The sequence below is a fragment of the Orussus abietinus genome, unplaced genomic scaffold (genome assembly GCF_000612105.2).
Source record: "Orussus abietinus isolate OABI.00-Male unplaced genomic scaffold, Oabi_2.0 scaffold50, whole genome shotgun sequence".
Lineage (NCBI taxonomy): Eukaryota > Metazoa > Arthropoda > Insecta > Hymenoptera > Orussidae > Orussus > Orussus abietinus.
In genome coordinates this window covers 405,994-429,548 of record NW_019394232.1, presented here as the reverse complement: position 1 = coordinate 429,548, position 23,555 = coordinate 405,994, and the positions used below count along the sequence as shown (strand labels likewise).

Here is a 23,555-nt window from a genome sequence, read left to right as displayed (position 1 = left end):
CCAGAGCCGGGACAAAGCGCAGGTCGTGCCCGATCCCGAAGGAGCAGGTTCTTTTCGCGGAGGACCCAAAGTCGGGCCCAAAGCCGAACCCCCGGGAAGCCTTCCCCTGCGAGGATCTCCTCTTCCTTAGTGACAAGGACTCCACGGAAATGAGAAACCTCCCGAAGGAAAGATCTCGAGTAGGGCCCAAAATCGGACCCAAAGCCGAACCCCCAGGAAGCCTTCCCCTGCGAGGATCTCCTCTTCCTTAGTGACAAGGACTCCACGGAAATGAGAAACCTCCCGAAGGAAAGATCTCGAGTAGGGCCCAAAATCGGGCCCAAAGATCCACAAGAGGCCTCATCGCGACTCTTTCTTAGCGCCCTGGACATGAAACCCGCCAAGGAACATGTAAACACCCGAAGTACCTCGAGCGGGTTTCGCCTCCGTCGAAGGATAAGGCCCAGAATCGGAGAGGCCCCTCCGAGAGGACGTCGAGCTGGGCTCGCCAAGGAATTCGCTGGGCGAATTCCAAGGGCCGCCCAGGGCAGGGACGCGGTCCTGTTATTTTGGGCCCTCCGGAGGGGCCCTTCCTCGGGGGAGGGAGCATCCCGCTGCGCTTAGACCCGCCGCGGAGAGGTACATACCTGCTGGGATTTCGCCATAAGTGCCCAGAGCCCTCGGGATTGTGTTACGTTATGGCCATTATGCGCCCCGAGATCTCGTCGGGTAACCGAAGACGAGGATCGACGACGTCGACGGCGACGCTCGTCGGGACTGCTTCAAATTCGACGAGATACTAAATCCCACCTATACCTCAGCGTTAACAGGACATCGTCTTGGAAGTCGAGGTCTAACCAGGTTCTACCTCGACCTCGACTCTTGACGGGGGTGTCCTACCTAGGGACAAAGATCCTAGGACTCCCTGGTCGGTTTTCCACTAGGGGATCCCCGCGAACTTGTCGCGGTCCAGAATCGACGGAGACATCCTCGGGGAGTTTCGGCCGACCCTGGGAACCTCGTTCGGATGTTGGCCCGGGTACGAGCGAGGACAGGAACGAGGAGACGGTTCCCACCGTCGGGACTTAAGGATCCACGCTCGTCCCCGCATGACCAAATACAGAGAGGATCGCCCTCCGAGGAAAGAGTGCAGCGGCCTGCAGCTCGCGGTTTTTTGCCGCACCGGACCTCGGAGTCCGACTCGACGAAGGCCAACGGCGATGCTTCCAGTCGTTTACCGACTCGTCCTGGTAGCAGAACCCCATTCGATCGGCCTAGAAACCGAATATATATATATATATATATCATATCATATCATATCGTCATGTATATATGACGCTTTCGTATCACCTTAAGTGTTATCAATATTTTGACGTTTTGGTATATACATGTATGATGCTTTCATATCACATTAAGTTTTATCAACAATTTGACGTTTTGGTGTATATATGTATATATATATGAGGCTTTCATATCACCTTGAGTTTTATCAACATTTTGACGTTTTAGTATATATATGTATGACGCTTTCATATCACATTAAGTTTTATCAACATTTTGACGTTTTGGTGTATATATGTAAGACGCTTTCATATCACATTAAGTTTTATCAACATTTTGACGTTTTAGTATATATATGTATGACGCTTTCATATCACATTAAGTTTTATCAACATTTTGACGTTTTGGTGTATATATGTATATATATGAGGCTTTCATATCACCTTAAGAGGTCCTTGTCGAGAAGTGGACGAAGGAGAGCTCGGAAGAAAGGGGAATCGTTGGACCAAGGTGGAGCTTCGCGTGGCTAGGACTTCTACCCGCGCAAGTCGAGTGCACCTACCCGTGAGGACTTAATTGGAAGGAACGCACCTTCATCGGGCCGATCCAATCTGCAGGATGTTCCTGGCCGGTGATCCTCGGTCTTGCGGACCGCGACGCCAAGGTCCGACGAGCTTGCACTTGATGCTCCGCTAAATCCTGGATTCACGTCAAGGATGGTTCAGGTTAACCCACGTTCGGGCGTTAAGGATGTCTCATGACCAGCCCCGTTGAACCTGGGGGAGAAGGAACGGTATTACAGGAAGAAACGTTAAGAAAAAGTGGAGAAGACGGTTTGCACCTCGCCAGGACTAGTCCCAGGAAATTCCGGGAGATTTTAACCCGTACCCCAGGTGGCAAAAAATTGGTAAAATGGCATTACGGATTTGTAAGAAGAAGGAGATTAGCAGAAGGACCTTCGGGAAGATTCAGGCTCGGGCAAAGGACTCGTAAGGACCGGCTCCATTAGACTCGGGATGTTTCCAGCCTGGGGAATCCGCTCTGGAACCAGATCCCATCCCGAAGGACCCACCAGGATCAGATACGTGGGCAAACAGGGTTAGTTGTCTAAATCCAGAAAGTTATGGGACGCAGGAGGCGGTTGCATTCGGCTCGCAGACTCTGGAGTCCTGAAGGACCAGGCTCGAGGATCCTGCCCCAGGACCCTCGGCTCAAATCCTGGGAAGGGCCGGATGCCTTCCCCGATTTTCCGGGAATCTCTCTCTTTCTCTAAACCGAAAACAGCTGTTGGGCCCAGGGGGTTCCCAGTTTTTCGGGGAAACCTGTTGGGCCCGGGATTTGTTAATACGGCTCTCTTCCTGCCGCGAAAGGACCCCGAGACGCCAGCATGGCGCCAAGGTCCTTGCTTCAGGACCTCCCTTACCCGTCCACCGTGGTAATTAAAAAAAATTCCATCCTCCCAATTTGCAAGAGAATTTAATAAACAATTGACGGTCCTTCGGGTGCGACTATCGGTCTAATTGGGAAAGTGCACTTGCATATCCACTTGCACTTGCACTTGCATTTCCAAGGTATCGACGGAGGAATTGGAAGTGGAAACGCGGTTCCAGGAAGAGGCAGGTTGCCGGGGAAGCAAGTGGGCCTTTTTTCGGCCCCCTGGCCCCCGCGGGGTAGGGGGCCGAAATCCTAGAGGCGGCCTCCACCTTTTCGAGGAACCCCGGAGGATAATCGGCACAAAGAGGGCCCAGGGCCTTCCGCCAGGACGCGAGGACGAGGCCCCGGACTCCATTGAGGAAATCCGACCGCGAAATCTTGTGTTACCGCCCCGACGCGACGGCTTCGCGCTGCCCTCTTTGTCCGGCACCCTGTGGGAAATCTCGCAGCGGAGGAACCGTTCTCGGAACCGTTCCGGGCCCGCAAAGTGCGGAGGAGCAAACCGCCGCATAAGAGGTTTCGCTTAAAAAACCTCGCCAAATGTATTCCTCTTTCCTTTTTCGATGACAGTAGTTGAAATTGCATTTTTTTTTTTCATAAAAAATGGAAAATCGACGTTTCGTCCCCGGGTCGGTGGAGAGGATTTAGTTGCGGGCGGTTTGCGGGGAGGATCCGCGGGACGTGCGAAGGACATGCGGGCTCCCCGGCACGGAACGAGCGCGAGCGTTCCGCGTCGGGACGAAGACGATTGCTCCGTTAGTTAAACATTAATTAGTCCCAAACGGCGCGGCGGTCCAATTTGGCCAATGACCTCGCTAACCATACGGCCGCGGCGAACTCGTGGCGGATTCCCCGCACTCGTCCCGGCGACGAATGTAGACACGTTCCGAGCTTAAAATCGTTATAAACTCCAAACGACCCTCGAGGAGTCCCATTCGAGTCGGGGGAAGTTTCTACGGAGAAACCGCATGCGGCGAACTCGTTGCGGATTGGCGAGGATCCCATGGGATCCGAATTAAGGATGTCGAAGCGGAAAAGATCGCCATTAAAGTCTCTGTACATACGAAACGACCCTCTCGAGGAGTCCCTCTTGGGGAGTTTCGGCGGCGGAACCGCGCCCGGTCGGCCGCGACCTCCTCCGCAGTCCGAGTCAACGAACCCTCTCCCCGTTTCCGCCGCGCTTCGATTCGGAGCTCGGTCAATTAGCGAGCGGGCGCGACGATTGCGCGCGACGCGGCCCGAAGGTAGCCGAGGTGGGCCGAGCGGTCCCGAGGGGTCCCGAGGAGTCCCGAGCGGCCCCGAGAAGTGGGTCGGGTCGGAGCCGAGCTCGCGGGACACCGGGGTCGGGGCGCGCCGGATTCGGGGGGCGGGAAGCGGCCGCGGCCGAGGTCAAGGGGCTGCTCCTCCTCTCCTTATCGGGCCGAGGTCGACCCGGCGCCTTATCGGGCCCGAAGGGACCGGCGCCGGTCGTCGACCCTTACCCGGCTCTCCATCGCGAACCCTTGCGACGTGGACGGGACTCTCCGAAATTCCCGAAAAAAATCCCCCCGTGACGTCACGTGATATCTCTAAACGAGACCTCTCCACTGAAAGAAAATAATCCACCTAGAAGCCTGATATTTAAACAGGGTAAGTCGAAAGAATATTTTACCACAAGCGTCAAATTAGTCCTTAATAATAATGCCGTGTTTACGAGTACGCTAAAACACGTATATAACCAAGCGGATGCATATACAGATGCATCTACGGTATCCGCCATTTTGGAAACGTAATTTGTCGATTTTCTAAGATTTTCTCCGGTGAACCGCGTGCGTAATGTACATCGAGAGCCTCGAAAGATACAAAAAATTACTCAACCCTGTTATCAATGCATAGGCTCGCTTCTAATCGCCATTTTGTGCGGTATCAGCTATCCAGTTCGTACAGAGATGAGTGCGCCCTCGCCTCGCGTCTCGCTAGACGGAGTCGCGGCCGCCGAGCGGAACGAGGAGACTTCCTCCGAGGGGCTCAGGGCGCTTCACGGTCCGCCGACGTTAAATACGAGAGAACGTAATTCCGCCTCGCTCCCCGAGCATTTAAAATCCCCCGAGAGTATTTCCCGCCAATCTTTACTACATCTCCGTGCCCCGTACGCGACTCGCGCCCTCGGCGGAAGGACGTGCGCGCGCACCCGAGGAAGCCGTCGTACCGGAAATGCCCCCGTCAATGTGTCTCCACCCACGAGGCTTAAATGCGCGATACTTCCCCCGAGATTCTTACGAGGTGCTTCCATCGACGAAACGTTAACCCTTTGGCTACCAAGAGCGCCTAAAGGCGCCCGACGTTTGGTCCAATATCCCTTGCACGGTCATAGGAATTTCGCCCATATGTGGGTACGAGCTTTAACCCTTGGGCTACTTCCACGTGGAAGGGAGAATCGGATCGTCGGAAGGTAACGCGAGTGGGCGCGAGTGCGCCGGGACGTGCGTACGCGATCGGACAGTGCGTACGCACTATCTACGTGCGCGCACGTCGCCGCCGTAAATAACGAGCGCCGCCCTAACCTGCGCGGCTGCGGTTGCGCGACGCGACAGGACGCAAAGATGATACGAATGACCCTTTCGCACCACTTTAACGGCAAATTTATCATCTATATATATTCGGTTCACTGGAGGAAATATCACTTTTATCCAACCCACCTTCAGTATCTTAGTCTCCAAGGTCGAGAGGGTCCGTTGAAAATTGAAATCGCACGCCGCTTTCGCGAAAGTTCCCATGGTAATTAGGACCGAGCGCTGCGTCGGCGGACGGAGCCGAGGATAGCCGAGGGCGGCCGAGGACGGGCGAGACGGGCCGAGTCCGGCCGAACGCGCGAGGGAGCCCGGCGCGAGACTAGCGCCGTCTGTAGCCGACTCCATTGTACACGAGGCGGCTCTCGCCTCTCCTCGTGGCGCGTCGCGTTATTTAAATCGGCCCACAAAAGCTATATCTCCCACCTCGCGCGAAGTAAACCCGACAAAGCAACCCGTAAACTCGGTCCATAGGTCATAAAACGACGAGACCGACCTCGCCGAGCCGGCGGAGAAAATAAGAAAAACTCCACCACTCGGAGGAGGTAAACGAGAGGATTTCCCTGGATTTCGCGCGGGTATCCGTTCCACTGGAAGCATTGGAAGGTGCCGAAGCCGCCGCCATAACCCTTAGGTTCACGTAACGATTGCAGGAGGCCGGTAAAAATCGGAGGAAAAACCTGGAGGGAGGGAGAGACCGTTGAGCGAGTACGAGCGAGTACGACCCTGGCCGCGAACGTTGGTCGGCGCGGGGTGGGGAGGGGAGGAGTGGGGGAAGCCGCCGGGCGGCCAGCCGGCCGGCTCGCCGCGCGGCCTGCGGGCTCATTCTGACCTGGTAAGTCGCCAGAGTCGGATCGCGGTGGGACAGTGCGAGAGTGGCCGCGCCGGACCTTCGTTTAAAGGGACTCCTCTCTCCGCGGCTCTCCGCTCGAGCCCGCCCCGGTCCTCGAGGAGTCCGACCCGGTGGTGTCGTGCGCGGGGAAGGGGCCGCGACCACGTGCACAGTCCGGGCCGCTGCGCGAACAAAGGGCCGCGGCGCCGGGCCGAGTCGAGCGCGCGGCCCGACCTCTGGCGGCCGCCGAGCGAAGCCGCGCCCGAGATGGACCTGCTCTGCTGCGAGAGCGCCGAGACCGAGTGCCGGGCTTACGACGACCCGGCCCTCCTGGGGGACGACCGCGTCCTCCGGAACCTTCTACAGACCGAGGAGCGGTACGCGCCCAGCAGCTCCTACTTCGAGTGCGTCCAGAGGGACATCTCACCGCTCATGCGCAAGACCGTCGCCGAGTGGATGCTCGAGGTGAGCTTCGCTTCCGGAACACGTGGCCGCACCCCGAGGAGCCCCTCCGACGTGGCTTAACGCGATGCGATAGAATAATATTCTCTCTTCTCCCGTATAAATACCTTTTTTCATTTCCGGAATGCAATTTAACGAGCCTCGGGTTATTCCTTAGGGCCTATGTAATTACCGGCTAAAGTCTCTAATTATTCGGGGACCCTGTTTCGAGACTAGTTTTATAAACGTTTTGATGTTTTGATATATACCGCAGTATATGGATATGTGTGTATGGATAGAACCTCACGATGTATCGTCTCGTGAGAGACTACCTTTATGCTGGGCGAGAGCCGCATGGATTTTAGGGGGTAATTATGACTGTTTAGGAATCGATTGGGACTTTCGTGGGAGTGGGAGGGCACTTTATATGGATGGAATGATACTTTTATATCGGATTAAATGCCGCGGAGAATAACGCCGCTTCCGGGAATCCTCTCCTACGAGGTGTGCCGTTTCATCCCGCGGGCTCTAATTCGATGCCGGGGATATTCCGTTTTGCTGGGGCCGCGTAATCCTAACGCCGGAGACGGCTTCGGCTCGAGTCGACGCGTCCGCCTCGGTTTTCCGGATCGCGGATTCCGGACCTTCGGGTGAATGCCAAACTCGTCGGTTGATTTCACTCACTCGAGATATTGGAATTTTAAACGCGAGGGAATAGTTTTTCTTGAGATAATAAACTCTGGGAAACGGTCGAATCGCGTCTGAGTGAATTCTGGTTAAATCTTAAACCTGGTTAAATTACAAACTCGTCGGTTAACATCGCCGACTCGCGATATTTGAATTTTAAACGCGAGGGAATAATTTTTGTCAAGGTACTAAACTTTAGGAAACGGCCGGTTTGGATTTTCGCGAATTTTGGAAGTCGCGCAAAACCCTGGGTTAAATCTTAAACCTGGTTAAATTACAAACTCGTCGGTTAACATCGCCGACTCGCGATATTGGAATTTAGAACGCGAGTCAATACTTCTCTATTAAAATACATGACTTCAGGAAACGAATCGTATCCTTCGAAATTCTCGATCCGTATTTTTTTTTTTTTCGTGCAATAAATAGGGAACGTAAATTCGACCGTTTAGATCTTTCGGTTTGACAGTTTAGATTACTTGACATCAAGTTTTTCCACGGTAGGCCGATCAGCTGTTCGCTGATTTCTTTTGTCGCTTCCAAGGAAGGTGCTCAATTTGACAGGACGAAGCATCGATCTCGATATGACATTTGATCACGTGACATTTTTTTTTTTTCTCTCCATTCGACGTAAACAAGAAGCGTACATCCCACCGATACGAACATTTAGCTCGATAATTCGGAATGCTCGGTCCTGGAAAATTCCAGCAGCGATTTTCTCATTATTTTCATTTTTTTTTTCCCGATTAAACGAGGATTAGGAACTCTAGTGACGATTAGTCTAGAAATCGGACCGTCGAGCCGCGTTTTCAATGGCGACTTTCGCGATATTGTAAGGAGCGCTCGACTTATCGATACCTTCGGCTCGATACTTTACTTTTCAAAGAATGTCCTGCCAGCGATTCGCACATTTTTCTCACGACTAAACGAGGAATGCGAAATCCAGGGTCGGACGTTCGATTAGTTCGGGGCGCAGGAAGAACGTCAAGCCGCGTTTGCAACGGCGACGAAACCGGCGTGACCGGTAACTCGTAAGCGACTTTCGCGACAATGTAAAGAACGCTTGACTTATTTAAATGTTTCCCTCGATAGTGTAAAGAGAACTCAATCTTAGAGGGCGAATCGTTTGGATGTTCGATTTTAGCTCCTTAGCGGTAAAAGACGGTTAAGTCGCGTTTACAACGGCGACAAAACTGAGGTAGCCGGTAATTCATATATGACTTTCGCGTCAATGTGAGGAGGAATTGACTTTTTAAATTTTTGGCTCGATACTTTTCGCTTAAAAAAATGTCCTGCCAGGAATTCTCTGATTTTTCACACGGCTAAGCGAGGAATGCGAACTCGGATGTTCGATTAGTTATTCCAGAGCGCTAAAAGGCGGTTAAGCCACGTTTGCAACGGCGGCCCGACCGGCGTGACTGGTAATTCGTAAGCGACCTTCGCGACTAAGTGAGGAACGTGAATTCGACCGGTTGGAGCGTTTGATTCGTCGACTTAGAATACTTGCTCTCGGAAGGCGGTCAAGCCACGTTTGCATTTGGTCCAATATCGCCTGCACGGTCAAAGGAATTTCGCCCTTATGTCGAAATGCCTCCGTGTTCAACGGGTTAAATCCCTTAATATTCACCTCGAATCCGTCTTTTATTACCGAGTTCACTTTGAATTCGCTTCGAGTTCTCCTTTAACCTTTTGCCGTACAAATTAACTCTCTTTGGCTACTAAGAGCGCCTATAGGCGCCCGACGTTTGGTCCAATATCCTCTGCACGGTCAAAGGAATTTCGCCCGTATGTCGAAACGCCTCCGTGTTCAAAGGGTTAAAACGCGGTCAGACCGACGTCGGCCCGACCGGATAAGCTCCAAGGACTCTCGCCCGAGCATAAAACGAGTCGGTTCCATTTAACTCCTTTTATCGTGGCGATTCGTCCTATCGGGTACAATTCACGTCCGAGATTCCCATGGGCATATTTCCCGATGTAGTCCCGGGTCCCATGGGTTTTGAACCCCAAGGTCGACCACGGTTTCCGGTTCACACGGTCGGGTACATCGCTTTCTCCAGATATACTTTACGCGACCCCATGTAAAAAAAGGTCCTTATGGCCTGGGAGGAATCCTTGAAAACAACGGGGAACCAGAAACGAGATGGTTTGGGTTTTAAGGTGATATGAAAGTGGCATATATATATATTTTTTTTTCTCCCACAAAAATATATATTAAAAATATTTATATATTTTCTTTTTACAAAAAACCTGATTTTCCTCCCGGTCCAGGCTAAATGAAAAATATATTTCCGTTTAAAAAGTGAAATTTCACGAGCATCGCGTTCCTCGTTGGGGCCTCCGTTATCACGTGTCAAAGTTTCCGATAATTCGGTGCGCCCGGTTTGGAGGATAATCCTTATCAATATTTTGACGTTTCTATGCAGAGAATGACGCTCTCTTATCACCTTAAGGACACGTGGCCTTGACTTGATTTCTTCATCCGGCCGTTTCAGGTGTGCGAGGTCCAGAAGTGCCAGGAGGAGGTCTTCCCGCTCTCGATGAACTACGTCGACAGGTTCCTGTCCATATGCCCGATCCGGAAGTCGCAGCTGCAGCTGCTGGGAACCGCCTGCCTTCTGCTGGCCTCCAAGCTCAGGGAACCCAGGCCCCTCTCGGCTGAGGTCCTCGTCTTCTACACGGACAACTCCATCACCCTCGACGACCTGTGGGTGCGTGGCGACTCATTTGATTCTCCCTTTAGTTTTAGAAAATATTTTTTGTATCTCCTTTAACGAAATTTCCTCACTCCCGGCGCGGTGATTTAAATGAATCCTCGTAAGCCCGCGTTGCGGAAAAAAAAAACCGCGTCCCTGACGACGAGGGGTTAAGGTGGGACGAAAGTAGCGTCAGAAGAGTTTGATGCTTTTCTCCAAACTGGGTGCACCAAATGTTTCTTTTAATTTTTTTTTTTTTTTTTCTTTAATGAAATTTCCTCACTCCTGACGCGGCGATTTAAATGAATCCTCGAAAGCCCGCGTTGCGGAAAAAAAACCGCGTCCCTGACGACGAGGGGTTAAGGTGGGACGAAAGTAGCGTCAGAAGAGTTCGACGCTTTTCTCCAAACTGGGGGCACCGATTGTTTCTTTTTTTTTAATTTTACTGCGGGAATATGGAGGTTTTAAGAGAGGTCTCGAGCCCCGTGGTATTTCATTCTTTAAGTACCTTTCATAAATAATTTTTAATTATTTATGGTTGAATAAAAGAAAAATGGAAATTAATGGATGGGTCGAAGTTTCGGACGGTTCGATTCGACGCCCTTAAGAGAAAGTGTCTCCTTCGAGGGGCGTTTTTCTACTTCATCTTAAGGGCATTTAACTCACTTCGATATATAAGAAATATTGATATAATGAAAAATATTTCTCTGGCATCTCGGGTTACTTTGGACGACCCGTAGGCATCCTGAGAGGATACACTTCGTGTTTGCATACGCATAATGCCGTGAGGAATTTCTACGGGGTGTCGCCCCGTCCCTTGGAGTAGGTAAAAAACGGAGTCGAGGTGGATTCCAGGCAGCCGTGAATTTGAGAGAACGCCGAGGCCGGGCCTCGGGCAAATAGCCGGCGATAGCCCGAGCAAGCCTAAATAGATAACAGCTGATACGCGGGGGAGCGTTATTCAATGTATCTCGCGTGGCCGCCGGCAGCCGATTGGGAACGTTAAGAGACCAATTTCTTTCTACTCGAGGAGAGAGAGAGAGACGGCCTTTCCTTTTCTCTTTCTCGCCATCTCTCCTTTCGAAGCTTCGACCGAGCCAGATTGCTCTTACGTTTGCTATTGCCCCCGGAAACGCGAAACTAGGGAAGACTGCAGTTCGCTACGAGGAGTAAACCCTTAGGTCTCGAAGTACCCCTATTGACACGGGGTCGTCTCGACATACGGGCGAAATTCCTATGACCGTGCAGGGGATATTGGACCAAACGTCGGGCGTCTTTAGGCGCTCTTAGCCAAAGGGTTGTACCCACCGCCCTGCCACGATAAAAGTCATAATAGAAGTTAATTAGAAAGATCGATCGTTTAAGATGATACGAAAGACGCTAAGAAATTTAATTCATTAACCCTTCGAACGCGAAGCCGTTACGACGTATGGGCGAAATTCCTCTGACCGTGCAGGGGATATTGGACCAAACGTAGCCAAAGGGTGTTTTATCCAATTATATATTTTTTTGTTGGTCGGCACGTATGTTTCGTATCAAATGTATATATATTTTTGAATTTGCTCAATTTCCCGCGAGCGAAGCGTCTAACGACCGGGCCTAACTAGAGAAAGTCTCGTATCAAGGCCTCCGGGGCCCAAAAGCGGCCTTAGAGGCGACCAGAGCGACTTTTGCAGATCCGATGGTTGCGCAATCTCGCGGCTCGTTTCTCACCCTTTCCCACGGTGGGCCTCGTCGAGGGGGGCGAAGAGGAGGCCCCGAATGCGTCCTTGGTGCGCCTCGACCTGGCCGGGACCCGTTTTCGCGTCGGGTCCTTCGAGTCGAAAATTCCCCGTAGATTTTCTGCATCGCGGCGTCCCATTAATAAATTTCTAAAAGCTCAACCCGATCGAACGATTTTTTTCTTTTCGTGGGTATTAATTAATATCCTATTCCCTGATACTTTGAATTATTTCTCGCCACTTTTTCGGCGGAATTTGCCCGCGGAAAAATTGCTGCAAGGATGATATACAAATTTTGGAGCATCCTAATGGAAGGCTTTTTTGCTCATTAATATTGTATTTCCTGACACTTTCAATTACTTCTCGCCACTTTTTCGGCGGAATTTGCCTGCGGAAAAATTGTTGGAAGGATGATATACAAATTTTGGTATATACTAATGGAAGGGTTTTTTGTTTGGGTCTTGAGTGCGTGTCAGGGCCATTGAAGGCAGCATCTGCAAGGAAAGGGTTTCACTTGGTCCTTTGGGCACGAAAGACGTCGAGGGGAAGGTCGAGTCGTTTAAGTCCTGGGGGAATCCACCCTGGAAGGAATTGACGGGTCTCGGGGGAAGTCGTCGAACCTTTCTGCACCCGCGAACCATCTGTCGGCAATTTTTTCCTCTCTCTCCCTTTATTCCTTTCCCTTTTTCTTCCCCTTAATAAAGGGACCAGCGGTTCTCCGAGGGGACTGGACGTTCGTGCGGACTTTACGTATTCCTCGAGTTCTGCGATTTCACGGGGGCATTTTCCCCCACGTGGGGATAAAGGGTGGAAGGGCTCCGGTGCCGTTTCCACTCGGCCTCGTAAATTCCCTCGGGGTGTGGGGGTCCCGTTGCACCTTCCGGCTTAATTGCAGACGCAATTAAATTCCACTTCCCGTCCTGGCTTGCACATGCCCGGGTAACCCCAGGAGCAAGGTGGCAGGAGAAAAGGAGAGAGACGCATCTGTCGCGACTAAGGCTCGAGCGGAAAAGCTATGAAAAAGACCGCGAAACACCTGCCCCATCGGAAACGGGAGATGCACCGGATGCACCCGGTGCATCGGTCTCTTCCTCGGGGATGCTTATCGACCCCTTTCATCCTTTTCGTCCTCTTCCTCGGGGTTTTTTTCCCGACTCGGTTTACCGAATGGTTTGAGACTTAACGTGAATGCTTATAAGGAAGGTCCTGGAACTCATGAAATTTCAATTCCTTTCTAATTTGTTTACAGGTATTTTAAAAATGGCTTATAAAAAATGAAATTTCATGAGTTTCAGGACCTACCTTAGGGTCTCCATATTCGCGTTTTAAAGTATGAAACGATTTGTGGCACCCAGCTCGTAGAAAAGTTTCATGAACGATTCGAAATGATGAACGAAAAAAAGTGGTCCAAGTCCGAAAGAAAAAAACAAAAAGCGATTTAGGCCACTTTATAATCATCGGCGCGTATACTAGTTTATGGGGGGACCGCGCGTGCGCAGTTGATGGAAGGATACGCGATTCCGGCGGATACGGATTGGCCGATATCAGATCCCACCGGAATACCTATAGGGTCGTATTCCGGCCGGGTGGGTCCTGCAGGATCCGCGGGAGCAGGTGAGGGCCAGGTGGCGCAGGGCGCAGGGCGCAGGCGCGCACCGGGCTGCGTGCAGCAGCTGTCGCTGCTGCAACCGCTCGGACCGCTGTCCCCGCCGCGACTGCGCCGACCGCTAGGACCGCTGCAACCGCTAGGGGCGCTGCGATCGCTAAGACCACTAGGACCGCCGCGACCGCCGCGACCGTTAGTACCGCTGCGACCGCCGCAGGAGAAAGACCTCTTTCCACGGCCGAGCCTCCCTTCGCCCAGATGGCCTAGGGGCTGCAGGAAATTCAAATGCTTTGCACTTTCGAGAAGGTAAAAGAAAATATAAATGGATGTAGACGGAGATAAGGTCTAACGATGCGGGCAGTGTACTTGGTACATAGGTTATGAGCGCCTTCCTGGGCATGTCGACGCCGTTAAGGTGGTATGGTAGTGTCATATACATACGGCATACTTATACCAAAGCATTTTCGATATCCTCGGCACCTGGGACGTCTTTACCCCGTTCGGCACCGTCGGTATTACACACCTTCGGTGGCAGTTGTTCCCGAAGGTCGGCCCGCCGGATATCTTGGATCCACGTCACTCTCGAGGACGACGTGTACGTCAAAAACGAGGCAACAGGTTAGCCCGCCATCTGGCGGGCCGCGTCACCGACGCTGCTTGCCGAGTTCCGGCGCGCGCGAGCGAGCGAGCGAGAGGGACCGAGGCGCCGCGCTGGCGGCGAGAGAGAGAGGGAGACACCGAGAGCAGGTGGAGAGCGGCCCGACTCCCTTTCAAATTAGCCCGTGCACCGTAGATATACGCGTGCGGTCACGTGCTACCCTCTAATTGCGGGGGCAGGTGCTCGGGCGCTCCATTCTCGTGGATATCCATCTTCTTCACCTTTTTCTCTCTTTTTTCTTGTTTCCTTCACCCCGCGTCCCTTCGCTCGGCGTCTCCCTTAAGGCGATACGTGAAAGGGTCAGTCCAAGACTTATGTATTAATTTATATATTATTGATTAATACCCAACCCTGTGGGTCGCTCGATCTTTCTCCACGATCCGAATCTTTCCTTCTCTCAGATTCTGTATCGACATTGGCGGGCTTATGTATTATCGATACCGAAGGAGCTACTAACTTCGAGGTATCGAATCGACCTCGAGGCTCCCGCTCATGGAGATTTATTCAAAGCGCAAACGCCGAAGCATTTGGAAAATATGTGTCGGGCCACAATGAGCCTCGGTAAATTACGGGAGACGTCGCGGCGGCTCGGCCCGGGCTGAATTTAAAAAAGGAGGAAACGCGCAAAAAGGTCGAGAACGCGTTGCCACGCGGAAGCGCTAGACTCGACTCGGCAAATCGGCGATTAATCGATCGGAATCGGTCGATGCCCGACTCCGTCCCCAGGGTTGACAGAAATCATAATATCGTTAAAAGAGAATTTTTTTTTTTTTTTTTCTTAAATCGCTGATCCTCTTAAATCACGAACTTTTCCCTATCTTAATTATTTTCATAAACTCCGAGTTTAACCAGTCAGCTGTTGCGACCTCTTTAGAAAGCGTATATAAGTCACGAGTACACTCGTATAGGATTAACTGGTTAAAGGTGATATCCATATTACTTCGAAAATTGTCATGATTTTGTCTTGGATTTGGCTACTAAGAGCGCCCGACGTTTGGTCCAATTTCGCCTGCACGGTCAGAGGAATTTCGCCCGTATGTCGAAACGGCTCCGTGTTCGAAGGGTTAAAAAGCGAGCTATGACTGACAATTCCCAGTTTAGACGTTGCAGCAGGCAAAAGGGTCGAAGAGAAATGTAACGAGGCACGAATGACGTGCCATCGCGGGCATCGGCGGCATTCCGCGTGACATCGCTCGTCCACGCGCGTGCGAGGCTTCTCGGGGACAAATACCGCCATTTTGGATTGCACAAGTGGATAAACACGCATAATCGGTGCCGATTCCGCGCGTCTCCCCGTTTCCTCTCGATTCGATTGAACGACCCAATCGGGCGATCGATTTTATAAGACAAATGACGCTTCTCTCCCGTATTACCTCGGCCGCCATTTTGTATTCGGCAAATCGCATAATTGAATGTCTCCCTTGCATCTCACGTGGTCATTTTGGGCATCTAACCTACCGCCATTTTCTTTTCGGCTAATCGCACAATTGAATGTCTCCCTTGCATCTCACGTGGTCATTTTGGGCATCTAACCTACCGCCATTTTCTTTTCGGCTAATCGCACAATTGAATGTCTCCCTTGCATCTCACGTGGTCATTTTGGGCATCTAACGTACCGCCATTTTCTTTTTGGCTAATCGCGGATGAAAGTCGCCGAAGAGTCTGTCCCTCGCGGTCGGGTTGGAAATTAGGTAGCGGGCCTTCTCGGATTTCGGCGCATCGGGCCCACTCGGGCCCACTCGGGCCAACTCGGGCGACGTTTCGCGAGGGCATTAGAAATAGTTTGGCCATGAGGCCACCGGCTCGAGTCGGGGCCACCGATCGCCTCCGAGGCCGTCTCGCTCGGATCGCGCGCGGACCACCGTCGAGTTTTGTCGAGCCTCTAACGAGCCGCGGGCGAAACGGAACCTCGATATCCCCTTCTTGACATCTTCTTTCTAACCCTGCCGAGATCAATCGAAACCACCCTCGCGGATGCCGAAGATACGTCCCGATTCCGGAAGCGCCGCGTCAATCTTGCATTCTCGCCCTCAGACTCGCAAGGTCGATTGCACCGACATTCGAGGTAAACCGTTTAAGGTGGCATGAAAGGGTCATTCTATACATATTAAATTGTGCAGGCATGGAAGAAAATAGAAATAAAAAAAAAAGAAGTGTTTCCTTTCGCGACTCAACGTGAATGCCTCCCCTGGAGATACGGCATCGCCTGTGCAGGATGGGAGGGCATTGAAGTCTCCCAGCGTACCGCCATAAACGGTCGATTCCCTTGGAAACGACCCCCGAAAAAAAAAAAAGAAAAAATATTCCTAGGCATGCCTGGAGCTCCTGAAGAATTTTGCCGAGCCGTAACTTCAGAATTATAACTGGAAGCATTGGAAAAAAAGAAAGAAACAAAATGAACCAATTCGAATTCGACTCGCGGTGATAAACGCGACTCGACGTGAGGGACGAAAACGGTCGGCGAATCCACAGAGGAATGCCGCCTTGTCCTTCCTCTCTCTCTCTCCCTCTTTCTCGCCTTTTTCTTCCCCCCTCTCTTCGTTTCTCTCAGAGCCGGGCGTCGTTTCGTAGAACCTTTTGTGTTTCGCCCTCCTCGCTCGGAATGGTAAACACCTTGCCCCTCCTCCCCATTTTTGCGGGCCCTGGCACCTCTCCTATCGATTCCTCGTTTTCGGGGCCAGATAAATCGGGGGCCGACTTCTAGGAAGCCTCACAGGTAGAATTAAGGGGAGGAAGGGGGGCGTCCTTGTTCTTCCTCTACAGACGCCGCCGACTTTAAGTGAAGCGAAATTCCCTCCTTGAATCGATCCGAATAAGACCCTCCTTCTTTTTTTATATAAAAATAAGAATATTGAATCGAACTGTCCGACACTTTGACTTTTGATCCTTCTTGGACGCAGTGGAACTGCCGGGTTCGCCTCGGGTCGATCCTCCCACCCGCGGGTGATAAGAACACGCGTGATAACGTGTAGGGGCGCAACTGGTGCGGGCGATCGAACGGGGTTGTTAGGTGTACGAGAATTCTCGCACTTGTACGTACTAGAAATATCTCATGGCCCTGTTTCGATCATACAAGTACTTTCTCCATTTTCGTTCAACGACCTACCGTACGGGGCGCTAGTGGGGAAATGATTTCCTGTGTGAACTATTCTTTTTTCCAATGATTAATCGCGGTGGCGTTAGTATCAACGGATTTCTTATGTCGGGATTTCGGGGCGCGATAACTCGATATATTTACCCCCTCTTACCCAGAAGTCATTATCATTACGGATTGTCGGGGCCCGCCGTAACTCGGTTTATTTCGCACGACTCGCCGAACGAGTCCGCCACCCGATCGCACCGGTAATACCTGCGATAACTCGCGATAATCGCGAGCGAGCGATACCGAGACCGTTTCTATCGATATCGCGCATACGGGCCCTCGTTTTGCGGGGACGGAAAGGAAGAAAGATCCGTGCAGTATATGCAAAATAGAGAAGACATTGCCGCGGCATTTGTAAGTACACTTTTATACTTGGGAATAAGTGCGAACAAGTACGAGCAAGTACAAACAAGGTGCTAAACCTCTTCTCGAGTTATCGCAGATTTCCGGTGCGATGCCCTATCCCCGCAATTTGCTTTAATTATTTATCCACTGATTACATGGGCCCGAACCGGTCGGAGCGGGGCCTGCCTTACCGACCCCCGTCTTCTCTTAATAAACATTAACCACGAATCGAGTTGAGAAATGGACTCTGGAGTATCCCGGCGAGGTAATCGTCGTCCCTGAATGAACCCCCTTCAGGGCGGACCGATCGAGAGCCCGCTTCGTTATCGCGAGTTATCGCTCGCGAAACCTCGATCGATTCTCCCGAGGCGAGTCGCGACAGCTCGAGAGGACGGAAATCGAGCGGAAATCAGGAACCGAGCCATTATCCCACGCCATGGGAAAAAACCTCCGAATGACCACATTGCCATTTGAGGGGGTCATATCCCTAGTAGCACAAAATATTTCCCCTATATTTTCTATATATTTAACGAATATCGTACATTTTGTTAATATTTACCAGACACTTGAAATATTTGCAAAACGTTTACCGCGTGAGAATATTTACATTATATATTATTACGTTGCTTTATCAGAACGTGAAAATATTTACATATGTTATTACGTTGTTTTATCAGAACGTGAGAATATTTACATATGTTATTACATTATTTTATCAAGACGTAAGATTATATAGAACTGTCATTTCGTATCAAGGGATCCGTTTCCTCCTTTTTTTTTTATATCGCGATTACCGAGGCGCGAGGGGTGTGCGCATGCGCGCGCGCGGGTAACATTCGCGGTGAATGAAACAAAGGCGTGCCGGCTCGTCACGGTTCGCGCGACGGTTGCGCGGCCGCGCGTGCGCACGAGGCGCCGCGCGTACGCACGCCGTACGGCGCCGTTTAACGGGCTGCGATCTGGTTTCGCGCGTACTCGGCGTTGCCCCCCTCCTCGTTTCGTTTCGCCTTTAGCGCGGATAATGGAACTCGGTGGAAATTCGCCCCAGATGACACGTCGAAGGTCGACACCTTCTCGCGGGTTCCGCCGTCGCGGGGGAGATGGCGCGCGCGCCGCCGCCGCCGCCATCTTGGATACGCAGCTCGCTCCGCGGCGCCCTAAAGGTAAGGTTTCTTCGTTTTGCCTACACTCTGTATACAGCTACTATTTTGCCGTTGGTTTTATCATCTACACCGAGTGTGCAATTTATCTCTACGCTTTCTATCCGAGCGAGTGCTAGAAGTCGGTGCGTTAAGAGGAGACAACTGTTGACAGATCGGTTTGCGCTCATCTGCTGAAGGGGTACGTTCACTCAACGTGTTTACTGATCAGACGCCATTTTATGCATCGCAAGTTTTTTGCGCTACCTACGCTCAACCTGTTGGGTTGATCAAATTCAAATTCAAACCGTGTGGATTCAGGTTAATAATATATCATCTATAGAAGTTGTTGGTGTGCGTAATGAAAAGGTGGAAAATCTTTCAGGTGATGAAGCAGCTGAAGTAATACACGACGTACACTGGCGGTCATGAATGGCTTCCTCGTGTACATGGTGCACCCTGGTGGTGACAACGTAGCGTATCGTAAAAAACGAGCGCGAGAACTTATGTACTTGCGGTACCTGATGTATAATAAACTGTAAAATAATTATTGCAATAAAGCAACTTATTGAACGATAACAATGAGTACGTTTAATTAGACGAGCGTGTCTAGCGAACCCTCTAATCGCCTATTCCTGATCCTTCAAAATCACTCGTAGACCTAAGTTAATGTTAATCTTCTTGCGGTGCGAGATACCTCCTCGGTTGTCCTATGTTCCTGATACAAATCGAAATTTTCAACCCTTAAAATTGTTGCTCGGGAGAAGGTCCGTGCCACCTCCTCGGTTATCCTATGTTCCTGTTACAAATCGAAATTTTNAATATATATATATATGATATGTATGATTAATATTTTATATATATATATGATATGTATCATTAATATTATATATATATGGCGCGAAACTCAGACCTAGTCGTTACCTTCGATGTTCACCCTGTCGTGTCAAATTGGACAATGAACGTCCTCGTCTGCACCTCTGGAATAAGTAAAGTCGATAAAATGAAAATACAGGAGTTTCAGGACCTACCTCACTACTTTAGGGCTTCAAAAGGTACCCCCGATTCGGAGAGTACTCCCACTAACGATTTGACCTCTCTGAAATACATAGGTCTTATTTATTACCCTTATTTTTATGCGACATTAATTATCACCTTAAGGTGACGCGAAGAGGTTTCGTTTATAACCTTTCTCCCAACTCGGTTTGCCGAATGGTCTGAAACTTTACAACGTGAAACGTGGAAGCTGCGAAGAAGGTCCTGACGATAAATGTAAAATTTAAATTTGATAAAATTTCAATCTGAAAAATTCGTTCATAGGTGCTTCCAAGATTTTATGATAAAAAAAGGGGGAAAAAAAAAAGAACGAGTCTCAGGACCTACTTCGAGGCATCTACAATAAGGTTGCAAAGTTTGAAAGTACTCGGTACACCCGGAGGAAAAGCTTCGCGAAGGATTGGCCTCTAGGATGCCACTTAACGAGCAGGATATCCTTTCGTCTGACCAGGGCGATCCTCGTTTCAGAATACAAGTTCTCGATGTACACGCCGAGCATGATCGCGGCGGCGAGCGTCGCGGTGGCCCTCCACGGTCTGGACTGGACGGGGAAGAGCGGCTACGGGTTGGCGGGACTCCTCGACGAGCTGACTCGGATCACGGCGATCGAACAGGTACGCATACTCGGATAAGCCCTGATAAGAGGACCCCCGAAGAATTCCGGCGATCCGGGGCGAATCGCCATTGACGAGTCCCTCCGCCGTTCCGCAAAAACCACCACGGGAAGCCGGCAGAGCAGGTGCAGGGCACATGTCCCCGCAAAAACCGTCCGGTACACCCGGGCGAATATGCGACGACCTAGGCCCGATGCGACATAAATAAACGGCATGAATGGCTCGGCATGGGGTCTCTGCCCCGTAAACGCGGTATGATTCTAAGGACGGATATCCTGTCGAAGAGGTAGGAAGGACGAGATTTCAAGACTCAAGATTTTTTTAATATATTTTTTTTTTTCATTGTAAATTAATGTCGCATAAATAAATGCCATGGGGTCTCTGCCCCGTAAACGCGGTATGATTTTAAGGACGGATATCCTGTCNACAAAATTCCTGGACCGGGATTTTGCTTCGAGATTCGAAGCTTGAGATAAACGCGAAGATTCCTACTCGACAAAGTTCCAGGACAACAAAATTCCTGGACCAGGAAACTGCACCGAGATTCCGAAGATTCTAGGATGCCGAGTCGAGATTCGAAGTTCTAGCCGAGGAAGAGGATTCTAGGGCCACGGAAGCCCGGAACGGGAACGTCGAGGTGAGGATGGAAGCCCGGGTGGGAGATAGAGGTTCCGAAGCATCCAATGGCTGGATTCATCTTTGCTGGTCGTCGAAACGCCATTGGATGCACCAGACACGCAATGCCTCCGAGGTGATACGAAAAAAAATGTCGGATTAGGCTAGAGACACGGGAAGGTTGAATCGAGGAAAACCTGGCCGATGAAAATGGGACGGTGGACGAGAAGAAGGCCGCCGCGTCGAAATTCATATCTCCATAAAAAGTTAAAAAATCGAAACCTAACCAAACTAAGTCCATAGATTACGCAGGATCGAGAGGGGGTTAAAAAAGATTCCGTGAGTCTAGCCGACCGGTGAGCACACTATAGGTCTTTTCGTCTAAAGTCCCGCACCATCGATCCAGGTGGGAACATGTAAAAAACCGGGTGGAGAAAAAAAATAGAAAACAGGGGAGGCTTGCTGGGGGAAGGCAACGCAATACGCTTCACGCAAACTGTAACTGTATAATTAACGTGTAAGAAAGGTTAAAGAAGGAAGAACGGCGAGGAGGAACTTAACTTTTAGCGAACGGGTGCAGAGGCCGACGTGTACATGGACACAAAAAGCACAGAAGTAAAAGTAAACACAATGGGGGAACAAAAAAAATAATAATAATACATATAGTCATATCCAAGTCACTTAGCGTTCGGTCTAGATGTAAATATAATATATATGTATATCGCCAGGTGCACGTACAGGGCCATATACATGCATATACGTATATTATATGTATGCGCGCCTCAACGAAGATAGATACGAAGAAAGCAACGAACGAGCTAGGTAGAGTAGGTTTAATTATAACGAGCATTAACGTATAAACGAGGAAGAAGTCCTCTCTCTCGACATTTTCCTCCCCCTTTCTCGCGTCGTCGGATAGACGCGATTTATCATTTTTTTTTTCCCTTTATTTTTCTTTTTTTTCTCTCTCTCTCTCTCTCGTCTTCTTTCTTTAATCCCGTTCGGTTCCTAACAAGCGTTTATCAACGCCGAGTCGCTAGTTTTCGTACGTCTAATTCCGAGTTACGTGTGTTAAGCTTGTAAAAAAGGGAGAGAAATGTTAACCGATTAAGTGGAGGAATTGTTATAAAAAGAAAATGGCGCTCGCGAAAGTGGAGGTCTCGTTTATGCGAAGGGAGCGGTACTCCTGAATTTTTATGGCACATATATATATATACACATATATATATTAAAGAGCGTGAGAGAACTAAGGTGCGAATGTTGATAAGATGTTGATGGAAAAAAAAAATAGGGCCCGTCGATTCTACGATACCGTGTAAATATTGTGCGAGCGTAAGATAGAACGTACGCGTACATCGTTCAGTCTTACGTACCTAGATAGCGTATAAATCTATAAATAAATAAATAAATATATATTAATAACAAAATTGAGGCCCGCGAAGGTGCGCGTATAGGGGGGAATTTCGAAAATGTCGTTCCCGATTGACCGTCTCTCGAAACGGGCTGCGCGAGAGAGGAATATACCCCTAGTACTTAATGCGAATGAGTGGGAGCGAGTGAGAGCGATGCGCCGGAGCGTGCGCGAGAGGAAGATAGAGTGATAGCGAATAGGGGGTCGAAGGAAAGTGGAAATGACTTGGTTATCCACTTCACTGATTTCTGGACTAACTGAATATACACCGGGGGTCTGTTCCCTCGGGAAACAATAAAAACAATTCCCTTTGATCTCATATGATGAAAAATCCGATCGGACGAGTACGCCGGTATTAGAAATTAATTTTTTACTCTACGGGTCTTGCTTTTGGCACTCTATAAAAAAGGTTTAAAAAAATAAAGAAAAAAAAGGGTTGTTATTAAAATCCAAGGGCGGGAATTAAGAGATAATATGAAACACGTGGGAATCAGCTGTTCAGTCGGTACAGAGATCAGTGGTCCCCCGCTCCGGGGGGTCTCTTGTATTGGTCTTCGATAAAGCGAATGATTAGGTTATCAATGACCAATCGGGGAGGACGTGCGAGAGCCCAGTGCCCACGAGGATGACCCTAGTTAGTTCTTAACGATGTCATAACCAAATTGTAGTACAACATAGGAGAGCGATTAAATATGGCGAGCCGTTTCGCGATTAAAAGTTCCCCGGGGATGTCTAAGCCGGACCTAAAGGCGATTTAACAATGTTTAACTACGCGCAAAGTTGAGCATCGTCAATACGCATGCGCGCGAGGGGGGTAGTTCCGAGCGGCTGCGCGCGCAGCCGCGCGGCAAGTTCAAAATCATTCTCGCCGGCTCGATTTCCTGTTAGCGGCGTTAAATTACCGAATTTCGCTCGAAGCGATAGCGGCGTTGCACTAGACGGTCGCATTTTGTATAAACATGTATATGCATATTAATCGAACGGAAGTCGAGCGTCGTGGGCTCGTTTTTTGTTTTTTTGTTTTTATAGTCAACGCGATATGGCCACCGGGAGAAATTCTCCGGTGTGTTTATTTCGAAGGAAGCCCTTACTCCGGACGCGAGCCGACACTAAACGGAGTGGCTCGTTATTTCCTTTAGTTTTCTTTTTGTTTTTTTTTCCCTTTTTCCTCCCTTCACGAAGTGCCTTTGTAAACGTTTAATGTATCGGAGCGCGCGGCGCAAGATGGCGGCGCTCTCGAATGGAAGGGAATACCGAAAATGTCGAAAAGGTCCCTTGTTTATGACACGGGCATGTTGTTAACGAGTAATTATAATGAAAGAAAAAAGAAAGAAGGAAAGGAAAATGAGCAATAG

The 23,555-nt window shown here is 50.2% G+C and overlaps 1 protein-coding gene across 1 annotated transcript; it reads left to right on the top strand.

Moving 5' to 3' along the window:
* Positions 1–6,258: 6,258 nt before the first annotated feature.
* Positions 6,259–10,017, top strand: LOC105703053 (G1/S-specific cyclin-D2). The gene is made up of 2 exons (XM_012431136.2): positions 6,259–6,540; positions 9,693–10,017. Exons 1-2 carry the CDS (start codon positions 6,343–6,345, stop codon positions 9,969–9,971), a joined length of 477 nt encoding a protein of 158 aa, XP_012286559.1. The 5' UTR covers positions 6,259–6,342; the 3' UTR covers positions 9,972–10,017.
* Positions 10,018–23,555: the final 13,538 nt, after the last annotated feature.

What these genes read in the sequence shown, in the direction of transcription:
- LOC105703053 (XM_012431136.2), top strand. Translation starts at nt 6,343, where the DNA reads ATGGACCTGCTCTGCTGCGAGAGCGCCGAGACCGAGTGCCGGGCTTAC. An exon ending in TCGCCGAGTGGATGCTCGAG is followed by an intron (nt 6,541 to 9,692) that starts GTGAGCTTCGCT and finishes CGGCCGTTTCAG; the next exon opens with GTGTGCGAGGTCCAGAAGTG.